General features: G+C 43.5%; 1 protein-coding gene across 6 annotated transcripts in view; it reads left to right on the top strand.

Moving 5' to 3' along the window:
• The window catches only part of Abcc5 (ATP binding cassette subfamily C member 5), a 78,423-nt gene that overhangs the window by 36,070 nt on the left and 28,742 nt on the right, over positions 1-13,611 (top strand). For all 6 annotated transcript variants that reach the window (XM_026389400.2, XM_026389403.2, XM_026389405.2 and 3 more), the window contains exons 11-16: positions 3,742-4,098; positions 6,676-6,747; positions 9,086-9,210; positions 9,330-9,402; positions 10,851-11,054; positions 11,491-11,634. In XM_026389400.2, coding sequence (XP_026245185.2) covers positions 3,742-4,098; positions 6,676-6,747; positions 9,086-9,210; positions 9,330-9,402; positions 10,851-11,054; positions 11,491-11,634 — 975 coding nt within the window. The remainder of the gene's footprint in view (positions 1-3,741; positions 4,099-6,675; positions 6,748-9,085; positions 9,211-9,329; positions 9,403-10,850; positions 11,055-11,490; positions 11,635-13,611) is intronic.

Raw genomic sequence — 13,611 nt, forward strand, 5'->3', positions numbered from 1 at the left:
CCTCCTAGGCCTGACCTGGATTTATGTCATAACTCACTGGGCTTTTAAGTGATTTAAACCTAGAAGACCAGAATTGCCATGACTGTCAGGTTTTCCTCCCCTTTATCGTCGCTACTGTCAGTTTGATTCGTTGATATACTAAGTCCTTTTTTGGTACTTTCTTTCTCCTGCCCTGTGATTGCCATTCATGATGCAGTGACATGGAACTAGTCATAAATCTAGATCATGTTGGGAAGTGCAGTTAAGTAAGTACCAGTTTTTTTCCTTGCAGGTGGTTAGTTGATCATACTTTGGCCGTGTTCTTTGTGCCATCAGAATAATAGAAATACATGATATAAGAGGAAGATATATTTGGGAGGGTGGAGGGAGATAGATATTTGAAAGTGGTTAACACTCATTTTAAAAAGTTAAAAAAAAAAAAAAAAGCAGCACCATGTGGACTGGAATTCCTTGATGGTGACACTCTTGTGCTCCTGCTCATCTTTCTTGGCCAGTGAGAACACTATAAAAGTGATTTTGGTCCATGAACACTTGAAGCTAAGGTGTTTTAGGGATGAATATCACCCACTTAGAGCTCAGTAGAAACAAATTTGGTTTTCCTGTTAAGACTAAAACATACCTTCCCAGGATGTATTTATTTATATTATCTACTTATTCGTAGTTAATCGGGTGAATTTTTTGGATCAAGAAAGCTAGCCCTCCAGAATGCACCCCCATCCCCATTTCCTTCCCCTTCCCCAGCCTGGCTGCTAGAAGGACAAGAGCCAGAGTCACATGAGAAGCAGTGGTCTGACAGCCGTCAGATGCTTCCTGCTTTGTGAACCCACAGTAGCCAGTCATGGAAGAAAGCAGATGTTTTGACCAGAAGTCTTCCCTCCCATTTGTTTCTATATCTTTGTTAGTGGATGGATTTGGTTGGATTTTGGATGAAGAAACAGAGTGTATAATATAGTCTTGTTCTCCCCTTGTTTTTCGGGGGTTCACTTCTCTTCACTTATTAGTGAGGACTTGGATTAGCAGGTGGCATTTCATCTCAGAGTTCCTTCCTCTGTCCAGGAAGCATCAGAGTTAATAATAGCAAATTCACCCACAGCTCTCTTTTATGTCCCGTGAGACTTAGGTCCAATTCTATCCTCTGCCTCTTGGCAGGGTTTTTCCTTTCTTAAGGTAGATGTGTGGCCCAAGATAATGAGTATTTATTGCTTAATCCTTCCCCAACTCTAAGCTGTTTCTTTCTTATTATCTTCATGTGCTTATTAATTAGAATTATGTTCACTTCATTAGGGATTGGGGAGAAGTAGCTGTTTTTTAGGTGTAATTCACTAGAGGAAATCTGCTTCAATCCTGGGAGACCACCTGAGGCAGTCTTTTTTTTTCAATTTTTAAAAAATTTTTTAGTTGTAGATGGACACAATGCCTTTATTTTGTTTATTTTTATTTATATGTGGTGCTGAGGATTGAATCCAGTACCTCACACATGCTAGGCAAGCGCTCTATCACTGAGCTACCACCCCAGCCCTGAGGCAGTCTTTTGAAATGAGACTGTTCCTGGGATTATATCTCTCCCATCATCTTCTAGGAAATGGATATGAGAATAACCAGGATGGGACTTGCCTGTTTGGTTTATTTTCTGCATATTGAAATTCAGTGATGGTGCTGCAAAAGTGCTTTCACCCTCTGCCTTCTTTTTTTTTTTTAAATATTTTTTTTAGTTGTAGATGGTCACAATTTATTTTATTTGTTCATATTTATGTGATGCTGAGGATCAAACCCAGTGCCTCACACATGCGAGGCAAGCACTCTGCCACTGAGCCACAACCCCAGGCTTCACCCTCTGCCTTCTTATTTTGCATCATCACCTTTCTCTTTTTAAATGGACTTAGGGATCTGATGGGTAAACAAGTGTGGTATTTGCTCTATTTGATCTGCCTTGGAAGTGTATCCTGCACAAGAGCTCATTGCTTCCTGTTGAGTAGTGTGGATAAAGGATAGACAAAGGGATAAAATTTCTAGGAGAAATAACTTGTCGAAGGGCAGTTATTTGCTTGTCACTACTGTAGCGTGGTTACGTTTTATAAATAAAAATACAGGATGCCCAATTAAATACTGCATGGGATATACTTATACTGAAAATTGTTTATTATTTATCTGGAATCCAAATTTAACCGGGTGTCTTGTATTTTATCTAGTGTCTTTCATTTTATTTGTAACCCCTCTTCTACTCAACTGATACATTCTGGTTTTTGTCTTTTGGCAAATGAAAGTAGCGTTTTGATGATCAGTGTTTCATGGTAAAGTTGAGGTTTACAGTTTGTGACCTCTGAGATTCTGTTGTCATCCTGGCAAGTGCAAATCTAAGTAGATATAAATTCAAGAGTTCTAAGACCCCCATCTGCCTCACCCTGTCAGGGTAGGGCGACCTGAACTGAAATCCTCCTGGGGCAGGGCAGAGCTAATAATAAGGAAAAGTAGAGGAAGAACTGTACACATGATTAGGCACCAACATATTTCTTAGTAGTTCATTAAGGCCTAAACTCTCTTCATCCTCTTAATAACTCCAGGGGAGAGAATGATGGAAATTCTGTCAGCCTGTGGTTTTACTCAATGACGGTGATCAAAATATTTATGTTATTTTTAGCTCAATTTCTCAGGAAGGCTCTGAACAAATGAAACCAAACAGCTGTTTTCAGAAAGCAGGGACTAAACCCAAGATTGATCAAGAGTGAATATTATCTAGGAAATTTAAAATCGTGATACTTCTACGAAGACTGGGGATTAAAAATGAGTAAGAGGTGATGATGTAAGGGGGGAAGAAAGCAAGCTTAGAAGTTTAGGACCCAAGAGAATGAGAAAGAGAATATGTATTATATGCAATAGCACAAATTCTTAATTATTGGAATCTAAGTGGGGTGGCATTCTATAGAAATGACAGATTTAAGAGGATGGTCAGAAGAGGACTCAAGTCTTATGGGAAGGTCCCAGGCTGTGGTTTACTGTGGTGGTGTTTCTGGTTAATTTCAGAGACTCTTCCCACTTCTAGCATCCCATTTTCCTTCCCTTTAATTTAACTGAGGGTGTCTCTGGAAGCAGACTGGAGGAAAGGGGTCTTGTTCTCCTTCCAAGAGGTCTTTCTAGGGGAAATACCCTTTGCTTCCATGTAGGCCTGTCTTTTGTTTTGTTGAATTCTCCCAAGTTCTAAGGCAGGGCTTTGAAGACATGAGGATTTCTTATCAGGAGGAGTATACGGGAGACAGAACCTTAGACCCTCTATTCAGTTCATCCTCTCCCAACAGGTGTCAGGTTGCAGGTGAGGGAGGTGGGCAGGCTTTGTGATCTGCAGGAGTGTTCTGGAGGGAAAACAAGATGGTGAGGGTCTGTATAGGGGATCAGAGTACCTTTAGGGTGTCCTACCTGCTCCTGAGTTAGAACAAGGGGCTGCATAGCAGTTCACTGTCCTTTTGGCCTGTATTAGGCCGGCAGAAAAGGAATGAGTAGCTTAGCTTAGTGTAGAGGGTTGGGTCAATGGACAAGGTCCCTGTACCTTCTGTGGTTGTCCCCATGCTCTTGAGACCCCCTTGGCGGGCCTGAGGCGAGGCTACACTAATGAGCTGCCTTTTGCCCTTCAGCTTCCTTCTACTGTATAGCCTGATGTGTTTTGCTACGTGAGTGTGCGCCCTAGGCTTGTCTCCCTGGTCTTGATCCAGTGTCTCATCTTTGCACCTCTCTCACAACTCCTATCAGAGTTTGTTTCTAATGGAAGAGGTTCACATGATAAAGAACAAACCAGCCAGTCCTCACATCAAGATAGAGGTGAAAAATGCCACCTTGGCATGGGACTCCTCCCACTCCAGTATCCAGAACTCGCCCAAGCTGACCCCCAAAATGAAAAAAGACAAGAGGGCTGCCAAGGGCAAGAAAGAGAAGGTGAGGCAGCTGCAGCGCACTGAGCATCAGGCGGTGCTGGCAGAACAGAAAGGCCACCTCCTCCTGGATAGTGACGAGCGGCCCAGTCCTGAAGAGGAAGAAGGCAAGCACATCCACCTGGGGAACCTCCGCCTGCAGAGGACGTTGTACAGCATCGACCTGGAAATTGAAGAGGTGAGTGTCCGCCTCCACTCCCACCCCCTTTGCACCCCCACCCTGTCTGGCATGCCTCCCCTTCTGATCTGGGAAGAAAAGGCAGGTGCAGTTCCTTTTAGCAAGGTTCTCTCTGGCTATAAATGATTTTGAACCAAGAAGCAGATTGGACCAGCTGTAATTTCAAAGGGAATATTTAAGCATTTAACAACAGAGTTAATAACAACTGATCTCATGAGATGCTCATTTTGTAAACAAGGAAATGAAGCATTCAAGTGGATTTTCCAAAATTTTGCCCTGAATCAGTTTCTGGCTATCATAGCTCTATGTGAGCTGCAGTAATTATTTCTGGTGTTATAACTTTGTGTGGGCTCCCTGTTCCCGGTAGGCTGTGCATTGCACAAGACCTGGCACAGGGTAGGTGTTCTTGGTGCTTTTTACCAATGGTTATATTGTAAACATTTATTTTAAATGGAAGTGAAGCATCATTTTGGTATATGATGTCACAGTACAGGTGGTACAGGTCAGGCAGGAGTCTCAGAGAGGGGCTGGTGCAGGTTCAAAGCTTTTAAGATACAGACTTATTAGGAACCAGCACCATGTTTAAAGGGCCGTAACATTCAGAGGACACAGTCATATGCATATTCATTTCTTCAACAGCCATTTTTTGAGTGCCCCCTATATGTCAGGCAATGTTATAGGGCTGGGAATATAGCAGCAAAAATCCCTGCTCTCCTAGAGCGTACATTCCAGTGGCACAGACAAACAATAAACAAGTCTAATATATCCTGTGTCAGATTGTGATAAGGGCTGTGAAAAATGAGGTAGAGAGTGCTGGGGCAGGGACAGTTGGGATTGCAGTTTTAGTGGGTTGCCGGAGAGAAGGTTTCATTTATTTTATTTTTTATTTTTAAAATTAATTTAATTGATATATTATAATTACATGTAATAGTGGGATTCATTGTGACATATTTATACAAGCACATATCATAATTTGGTCAATTTCATCCCCCATTTTCACCCCCTTTCTTTCCCTCTTCCCTTCCCTCAGGTCCCCTTCCTCTACTGGTGGGAAGACCTCATTTAAGAAGTAGACTTTTTTTGTGGGGTGGGGGTACTGAGGATTGAACCCCACTGAACTACATCCCAACCTTTTTTATATTTATTTTGAGACACAATCTTGGTAAGTTGCTGAGGGTCTTACTAAGTTGCTTAGGTTGGCCTCAAACTTGTGATCCTCCTCCCTCAGCCTCCTGAGTCTGAGGGATTACAAAACGGGGAGGGGAAGGGACAGTGACACTTGCCAGATGTCTTCTCTGCACCAGGCACTTGCTTCTTTGTTGCTGTCATACTTAGTCACCAGAAAATTTGTGTTTTTCTCTGTGTAAACCTACCTGGCCTGAGCAGAGCTTGAACTGTGACTTGATCTCTCATTACCACCAGGCAGTGATCTTTCAGACTTACAGACCATGTCAAACTGTTGTTTGCTCAACATGCTTTTATTACATCCCAGACACTTGGTTTTATAGAGTAACTCCTTTCCTTGGGTGCTCAGAGTCCAGTGAGGGAGGCAGACACTGTGTTGTTTTAGGTAACAAGGGTCACATGATCAGCAGGTGCTGGTGGTTTTAGGATTCTAGTCCCCCCCTGCCCCTCCAGAGTCTGTGCTCCTTCCATACCTCCCAGTCTTCCTTCCTTCCTTCCTTCCTTGGGCCATCTATCCTTGAAAACTTGTAGTCATCTGTCTGTCCTTCGCAACTTTCAGCACTACCTATTGGGAATTCATTTGCTTATCTGAGGATAGTCAGCCCTCTGTATTCATGCATTCCAACCAGCTGCAGATGAAAAGTATTTATTTGGTGGAAAAAAATCAATCTATATTGAACACATGGACTTTTTTCCTTGTCCATTATTCCCTAAACAAAACAGTATTACAACTATTTGCCTATATTAGGTATTCTATGTTATCTAGAGATGGTTTAAAGCATGCTAGAGGATGTGTGGAGGTTATATGCAAATACTGTGCTTTTTTAAACATCCATAGATTTTGGTATCCTCAGGAGTCCTTGAACCAGTCCCCATGGATCCTGAGTTAATCGCAGGCTTGGGTTTCCACTTTTATTTGAAATTGATGATGTAAATATTCCTCAGATTTTTGGAAATATCTTTCAGAAAAACATATGCAACGATGCACCTACTTTCCATTGACAATGCAAACCCTAGAGAAAAAAATCATAATTTACAAGAGTCCCACCTTCTCTTCTAAAAAATAAGAAAAACAAACAAAAAACATGGGTTACCAATAAAGTTGGAAAGAAGCTAGGATTTCTAAAAGTGGAATACCATGATGTATGTGGAATGTTTAGTCTTTTCAAAGGGCTTTTATCTCTGTTACCTCAGCGTATCCCCACACAATCCCTGTGAAGTAGGCTGCTAATGAGTGAGAAAACAGGTACACAATGTGTTGACTCATCAGGATGACAGCTACTGTGTTGATGAATTAAAGTTAATGCATTTTTCCTTAAAGAAGTTGCACGCCTTAGGATGAGTGGTTGGTGGTTTCTTAATGATCTTCCTCTCTGTGTGTGCTTTGTCCAGGGTAAATTGGTTGGAATCTGTGGCAGTGTGGGAAGTGGAAAAACGTCTCTCATTTCGGCCATTTTAGGACAGGTAAGATTTCTGTTATTGCCCTTGACATGTTCTGTTTCTTTCTTAGGACTCTACTTAGCAAACATCTCAGGAAAAATGAGTTCATTTGCTGAAGAGTCAGGAGAGGTGGAAACAAAGGAACCTTGGTCTGTGTCCTATCCTTCTCTTCCTCCCAACAGCCTGTTTCTGGAAGGGCACAGTTGACACCTGATGAATGACTAATCTGTGCCCTAGCTGGCATCATTTTTTCTCTGTGCCTTCTTTTATTCAACACGTATTTATTGAATGCCGTAGATATGTCAGATAGCATGTTGCGAAGCGGGAAAGAGAGGAGCAAATGCCCACACTGTAGCAAAGGGTCAACCCGGGCTCCAGAGCCGGGGTGGCGCATGCTTGAACTCCCAACTATTCAGGGGCTGAGGCAGGAGGATCAAAGTTCGAGACCAGATGGGGCAACTTAAGTGAGACCATGTGTCAAAATAGAAGAAAAAGGGCTGGGGGTGTAGCTCAATGGTAGAGCACCCTTGGGTTCAGTCCTTGGTACTACAAAAAAACAAAGCAAAACAAAAAAACTGGGCTGCCAGGATTTGATTGAGAATCATGGCGGCACTCAGTGTTCAACCTAACCACCAAAGGAGTTGTCTCCTCAAGGAGTTCATGTCCAGTGGGAGGCTAGGCCAGCCAGCTAGATACACAAGCACATCACAAGGCCATGAGTGAAGAGTACACAAGATGCCCAATGGACAGCTGTCAGCACTGAGAGAGGGGGACAAAAGGACAAGGACCCTCTGCTGAGACAAATTGTCTTTAATGTTTTTGAACCAAATAATGAGAAGAGTCCAAGGTACCTGTATGCTTTTAAACTTGAATTCATCTACAGGTTGAGGTGGGAATGAACACAGGACCATTCCTAGCTTTTGATAACGAGGATTTCTGAATCACACATTCTTATTGAGGACATGAGACAAATGGGAGTGGGGGAGGGTGTTTCTGTGGCCTCCAGGTTAGGGACTATTTTCTTGTCTGTTTGGTATCAGCTGTCACAGTTGGATGACCTGTGGCTCTTCTGCAGGGCAGTGTTGCCCAAGGTAGTCCAAGGAGGCTACATTCTGCTTTAGGACACTCTCCAGTCCTTGGGCCCAGCTGGGGGTCTTTGTAAAAAACTTCCTAGATGATTTCTGAAAATCAGCCAGATTTGAGTGCCAACGATGAGGGTCAGAGATGGGGGCACTGAAGGGAGTAGGAAAAGCTCCATTTCTAAGTTCTGCTCAACAGTCTAACAGTGCAGTGTTTGATGCACTTTTGGGGTGGTCTTGACGGTGTTAGGTCGAAACTCAGGTGGGCTTGGCTCCTGGATCAAGTCCCGGAGGCCCTCTCTCTGACAGGGAGGCTGACGATGTTGGTCGGCCCTGCTTCTTTCAGGTTTAACTCTTCATTGACATTACTGCTGTGTGGGGTCTGTGTAGCTGCAGCCAGGAGAAGTGGGTTCCTAAACACTTTGACATGCACATCCCGAGTGTTTGCCTGTCTCTGGGTGGTTAGGTGTTATGGTCTGTGGCATACACCTGTGTATGTACACTGTGAGTGTGTGTTTGAGGTGTTTGAGAGGACAAGCTTTATGTGCAAGTACTACCTGTCTGGTTAATGACACTTTACTTCAAAGCTATAGCATCTCTAACCCAAGACAGATGTCTACTGTAGGTCTCAAAAAGAGCCATGATAAAATTGGTAAATCAATTCATATCAGGCATCGTGACTGAAAACATTTCAGAGCACATGGCTCATTGTGCAGTCCCTTCCCATTGGAGGGGAAGGTCCGTCGTCCTTACATGGGTGCTGTATAATACAAGCTTATGTCTAACCTGGAATTTTCCCTCCTTTGGTCCTCATTTTACAGAAGCAGCTGATCTAGGCAATGTTCTGGATGAATTCTGTAGATGAGTTGGTTTGCCCTCCCCTTGAGGCAGACATTGGCTATAAATCCTTACAGCATCCCCTCCAGGGGATGTCAAGTGCAGTCCAAGGAGTCCCTGGAGTCCCTCCTGGCTTATTAAAACATAGTTAAAACAGTTTACAGATAGGAAGAGTACAAACTAGGCCCATGGCAATAGGCTGAGTGAAGTGTTTACTCAGTCAAGTTGTGGTTATACTGGGTTTCCATCTCACCTAAGCAAGGAGAACTTCAATTTTCTTTGCTGCTGGAACTCTTTAGAACAAATGTAGGGTCTAGACTTGGGTCCAAAAAGCATCCGAGAAAGTTGCCAAAACTTTAGATTCCATTGAGGAATGTATGGGGGTCTGTTGGCTTAGGGTGATGGTTTCGAGTTACGATGCCTTTGGATGGTGTTTGTCTCCCTAGATGACACTTCTAGAGGGCAGCATTGCCATCAGTGGAACCTTCGCTTATGTGGCTCAGCAGGCCTGGATCCTCAATGCCACTCTGAGAGACAACATCCTCTTTGGGAAGGAATTTGATGAAGAAAGGCAAGGAGTGTTTGGTTTCTGTCATGCTTTCCATCTTGGCCACGTGAGATGCGAGGCAGCCCTTCAGCAGGCTCTGCTCCAACCGTGTCCCTGACACTATGTCACTTTGTGTCCTTCAGATACAACTCAGTGCTGAACAGCTGCTGCCTGAGGCCTGACCTGGCCATTCTTCCCAACAGTGACCTGACTGAGGTACAGGCCTTTTGTATGGGATGTACACGTTTAGCACATTTAGCAGGGGGGGCTCTCTCTAGGAGAGGTGGAGGGTTGGGCCAGAGCCCCCTCCTAGGATGCATCCTAAATGCTTGGGAGAAGAACCACAAGGGGAGTTTTGCTTTCATTGAGCCTTTCTGTTAAGAAAGCATTTATTCATTAGCAGAGGGATATTAACCCTGTTTTAAGTATCTAAGTTTTCCGTATGTCAATTTTAAACAAAATCCTATTGTTGATTTAATGTTTTTTACTCTATTCAGATGTTTTTAAAGCCACAAGTCAAGCATGTTTATTACAAACTTCTTCCCTGGAATTATTTTGCCAACCGCCTTATTCAGTCTAGAGAGTCCTCTTCCATTAGAAAGAGACCTTAGAACAAATCCATTTTTCTCTGGTTCTCTGCACTGGAGCAGTTTCCAGAGGCATATCTCTGGAACTAGTTTTTGCTCTTCAGTGTTAAAACTTATATCCCTGAGCTGCCCTGGAGGCCTCGGGGAACTGGCATTTTTATTCAGCTTTCTTCATTTAAATCGCTCAAGCCAGATTTGGCAAATGTTAGTTCAGAGTTCTCAACTCATGGTCTCCAGACCAGCAGCATCAGAATCACCTGGGAATTTGATAGAAATGTAAATTGTCAGCCCATACTCCAGACCTACTGAATCAGACATTGGCCATGGGGCCCAGCAGTCTATTCTAACAAGCCCTGCAAGTAATTCTGATGCAAGTCAGGTTTGAAAACCTTTAAATTAATTGAATGGTTTTTTAAGGACAAGATTCCAAACAAGCTAATTACCATATGACAATGGATTTCCTTGTTTGTTCATATGGTAACATTTAGAAGATACATGGTATGCCAGTGACAGGTGCAGCACCTGCTTGACACTGGGGATATAAAGGATTAAGATAACCGTCTGCATCCTCGAAAAGCTTATAGTTAAGGACATGACATACCCAAAGATTTAGGCACAAAATAATCTGATGAAAGAGAGTAAAGAGGTTAAATGGCTCTGATCCCAGGGTGTGGGAGGGGGGTGTGCAGTGGCTCTGAGAGCTGCTAGGCAGCCAAGGGCAAAGGTTCTGCTTCATATGTCCTATTTGGGTGTTAAGATTCTATTAGGGCTGTTCATTTTTAAGCAGTGGTGAAGCATGGTCAACTTCGTGTTTTGGAAAGATCTTTCTGCCATGTGGAGAACGGATTGGAGGGGTGCCCAGGGGCAGTGGCAAGGCCAAGTATAGGACTGATTGGTACCAGGTGATTCTGAGCCAACTCCCCCAGTTCCTGGAAGGATCATAGTGGCAGTTTATTCAGGCAGAGAATTCAAGAGAAGGTGCCAGCTTGAGAGGACAGGTGACTGTTGACTGTTGTGGCCACAAAGCACTGTTTCAGACTTGACCTGAGGGCTTTGCTGTGCTTCCGGGCCCTGTAGATCGGTGAACGAGGAGCCAACCTAAGTGGTGGACAGCGCCAGAGGATCAGCCTTGCCCGGGCATTGTACAGCGACAGGAGCATTTACATCCTAGATGACCCCCTCAGTGCCTTAGACGCCCATGTGGGCAACCACATCTTCAACAGTGCTATCCGGAAGCACCTCAAGTCCAAGACGGTTCTGTTTGTTACCCACCAGTTACAGGTATGGTGTGCTTTTCTCTAGGCTGCTCACCTTGGCTTGGGAAATTAGACATGGAATGGTGGGAGGAAACTTTGTGGGGCACCTGGAGATTCCTGGAATTAAGAATTTTCATTTCCTCAGCAAATTACCTCCAGTCCCATCATACCATTGAAGCTCATTATACCAGCATCTCAGTTGGCCATGTGAGTCAGAGATCCTTGGAGCATATTAGCTTTTGCATATGGGTCAGCAAGTGAAAGAGCTGAGAGATGTGACTGAAAATAGAGTTTGGGTATAAGTGAGTGGGGAAAGCAGTGTGTCCAAAACTGTCTCCAGATATCACCAGATGTCCCATGGTTGACCTAGGTCACTTCCAGTTGAGACCTGCTGAGCTGAGGTCTGGGTATTGATCTGTATTTGCACAAACACGAGCAGTCATCCCTGCTTTTGTCTGCAGTACCTCGTTGATTGTGATGAAGTGATTTTCATGAAAGAGGGCTGCATCACGGAAAGAGGCACCCATGAGGAGCTGATGAATTTAAGTGGGGATTACGCTACCATTTTTAATAACCTGTTGCTTGGAGAGACACCCCCAGTTGAGGTAAGGTTTGCATGTGTCTCCTTTTTGTGCAGGGGAGTCATGGCTGCAGTGGGTACTTGGGAGAGCTTAGCTGAGTTCCATGTCTGTCTGATCTGCTGTGTGTTCCTAAGACCAGACTGCTGTGAGTTCCTTTACATACTGGATCTACTCTAGGAGAGCAGGGTGGGGAGTGGTGAGCTAGGCTTTCTGCTGCTGAGAACTTAAGAAGATGTGTGCTGTTGTGTGGTCATAGCTTAGCTTCCTAAACTCCATCAACCTTGACTGAAGCAGTGGGATGTCCCCCCTTTTTTTTTAACAGGTGAATAAGTTGCCTGGGAAAGGAAATTAAATGTGTACATTGGGAAACAGTCCAATGGTGTCTTGGTTGCTGACTTCAAACCTATCACTAATACCTACTGTTTGCCAGTTATTGGATTAGGCACTTTATAAATACCATTTTCTATTTAGTCATTTTATGGGCACTATGTGGTCAAATAAGATTATCTCCCACTTGAGGAGGGAATTAAAGTTCAGAAAAGTGAAGCAGCCTGCTGATCAAGGGGGTTTTGACTCAGAAGTGCTGTTTGTACCCCTCCTCCTGTGCAACCCTCAGAGGTGGTAGCTTTGCACACCCTCCCTCTGGCTCCAAATTGGATGCAATCAAGGGCATGCTCAGAAGTGGTGAAGGAGACAATGTTTTCTTCTTGCCGTGTGCTGTCTGACCTGGTGACCTCAGGTGACTTAGGCTGGACTAAAAACTGCTTTCTTGGCTACCAGGATATTCTGATGTCAGAGTGGGACAAAAGCAGAAAGTTATTGGGACCTTTTCTGGGAGTCTTAGCTCAGTGTTTGGGTTTCACCTCTTTTGACTTCAGGTACAGCACAGCTGACTCTTCCTGATTGATGTTTTTAGGCTTCTGACATAACTCATACCTCCGGGGTTCATCAGTAACTTCCATAGAGACCCCTGATCCAGATTTACATGTCTGATCTCTGTGATTCTTAGAGCACTCTGGACTCCTCAGATCATTTCCTCATCACTATAGATATGGGGGGCAAAATATGAGAGAAAGAAGCAAACATGAAAATGTCCAAGGAGTAAAAGAATACTGAGTCAGTGCGTGGTGGTGGAGGGAACATCCTTTCAGCACGTTTAACTTTTTTGAGCTTTGGTTTCTTCAATTTAAAAAGCCAGTAGCATTTGCCTGTAATCCCCAAAACTTGGGAGGCCAAGGCAGGAGGATTGCAAATTCAAAGCCAGCCTCAGTAACTTAGTGAGACCTGTCACAAAAAGAGCTGGGGATGTAGCTCAGTAGTTCCTCCTAGAATTGTTGCATTGATTAAATAATATGTAATGTTCTTCTTCTGGTAAGTATTCAACAAATGTCGGTATCTTTTTAGACAAAGCATATATTCAGGCACTGCAGTAAATATAAAATTTGGGGCCCTAATTTGTATTTCACATAGAGCTCTAAATTTTATATTTTTTAAGTTTTTTCACTGTCAACTTAAAGCTTAGTTTAAAAGTCTGCTGGGGACATGAGGCTGACAATATGACATAGAGTAAAATGCAGGGAACTAACTATATTAAGGGAATTTCCTAGATAATAATATGGTAGGAACTTGGCAAAGAAGGCATTAACCCATGAAGTCCCGAGTTTAAATTCTGCAAACATAGTAATTATTTCAGAATTACCGTAAATGATATTTATTACATGATCTAAATTTTTCAAGATGTTTCACATGTAGGACAAGGAGACAAAATGGGTTAAGTAACTTCTGTTGTCTCAGGTTCAGTTTGATGAGTGTTTACTGAGTCCCGCCATGTCTTATTATGGGCACTTCTCAGTAGTAGGCCCTGTGAGGTATGAGCCTGTAAGAGATGGCCTCTGTCTCCGAGGGACTCATAGCATTCTGTAGAAGACCAGTGCTTGCGTGCTTTTACAGGCAGCTATGACACCAGGTCACATAGATAGTAGCAATGTTGATAACATGCTG

The sequence above is a fragment of the Urocitellus parryii genome, chromosome 2, assembly GCF_045843805.1.
Source record: "Urocitellus parryii isolate mUroPar1 chromosome 2, mUroPar1.hap1, whole genome shotgun sequence".
Lineage (NCBI taxonomy): Eukaryota > Metazoa > Chordata > Mammalia > Rodentia > Sciuridae > Urocitellus > Urocitellus parryii.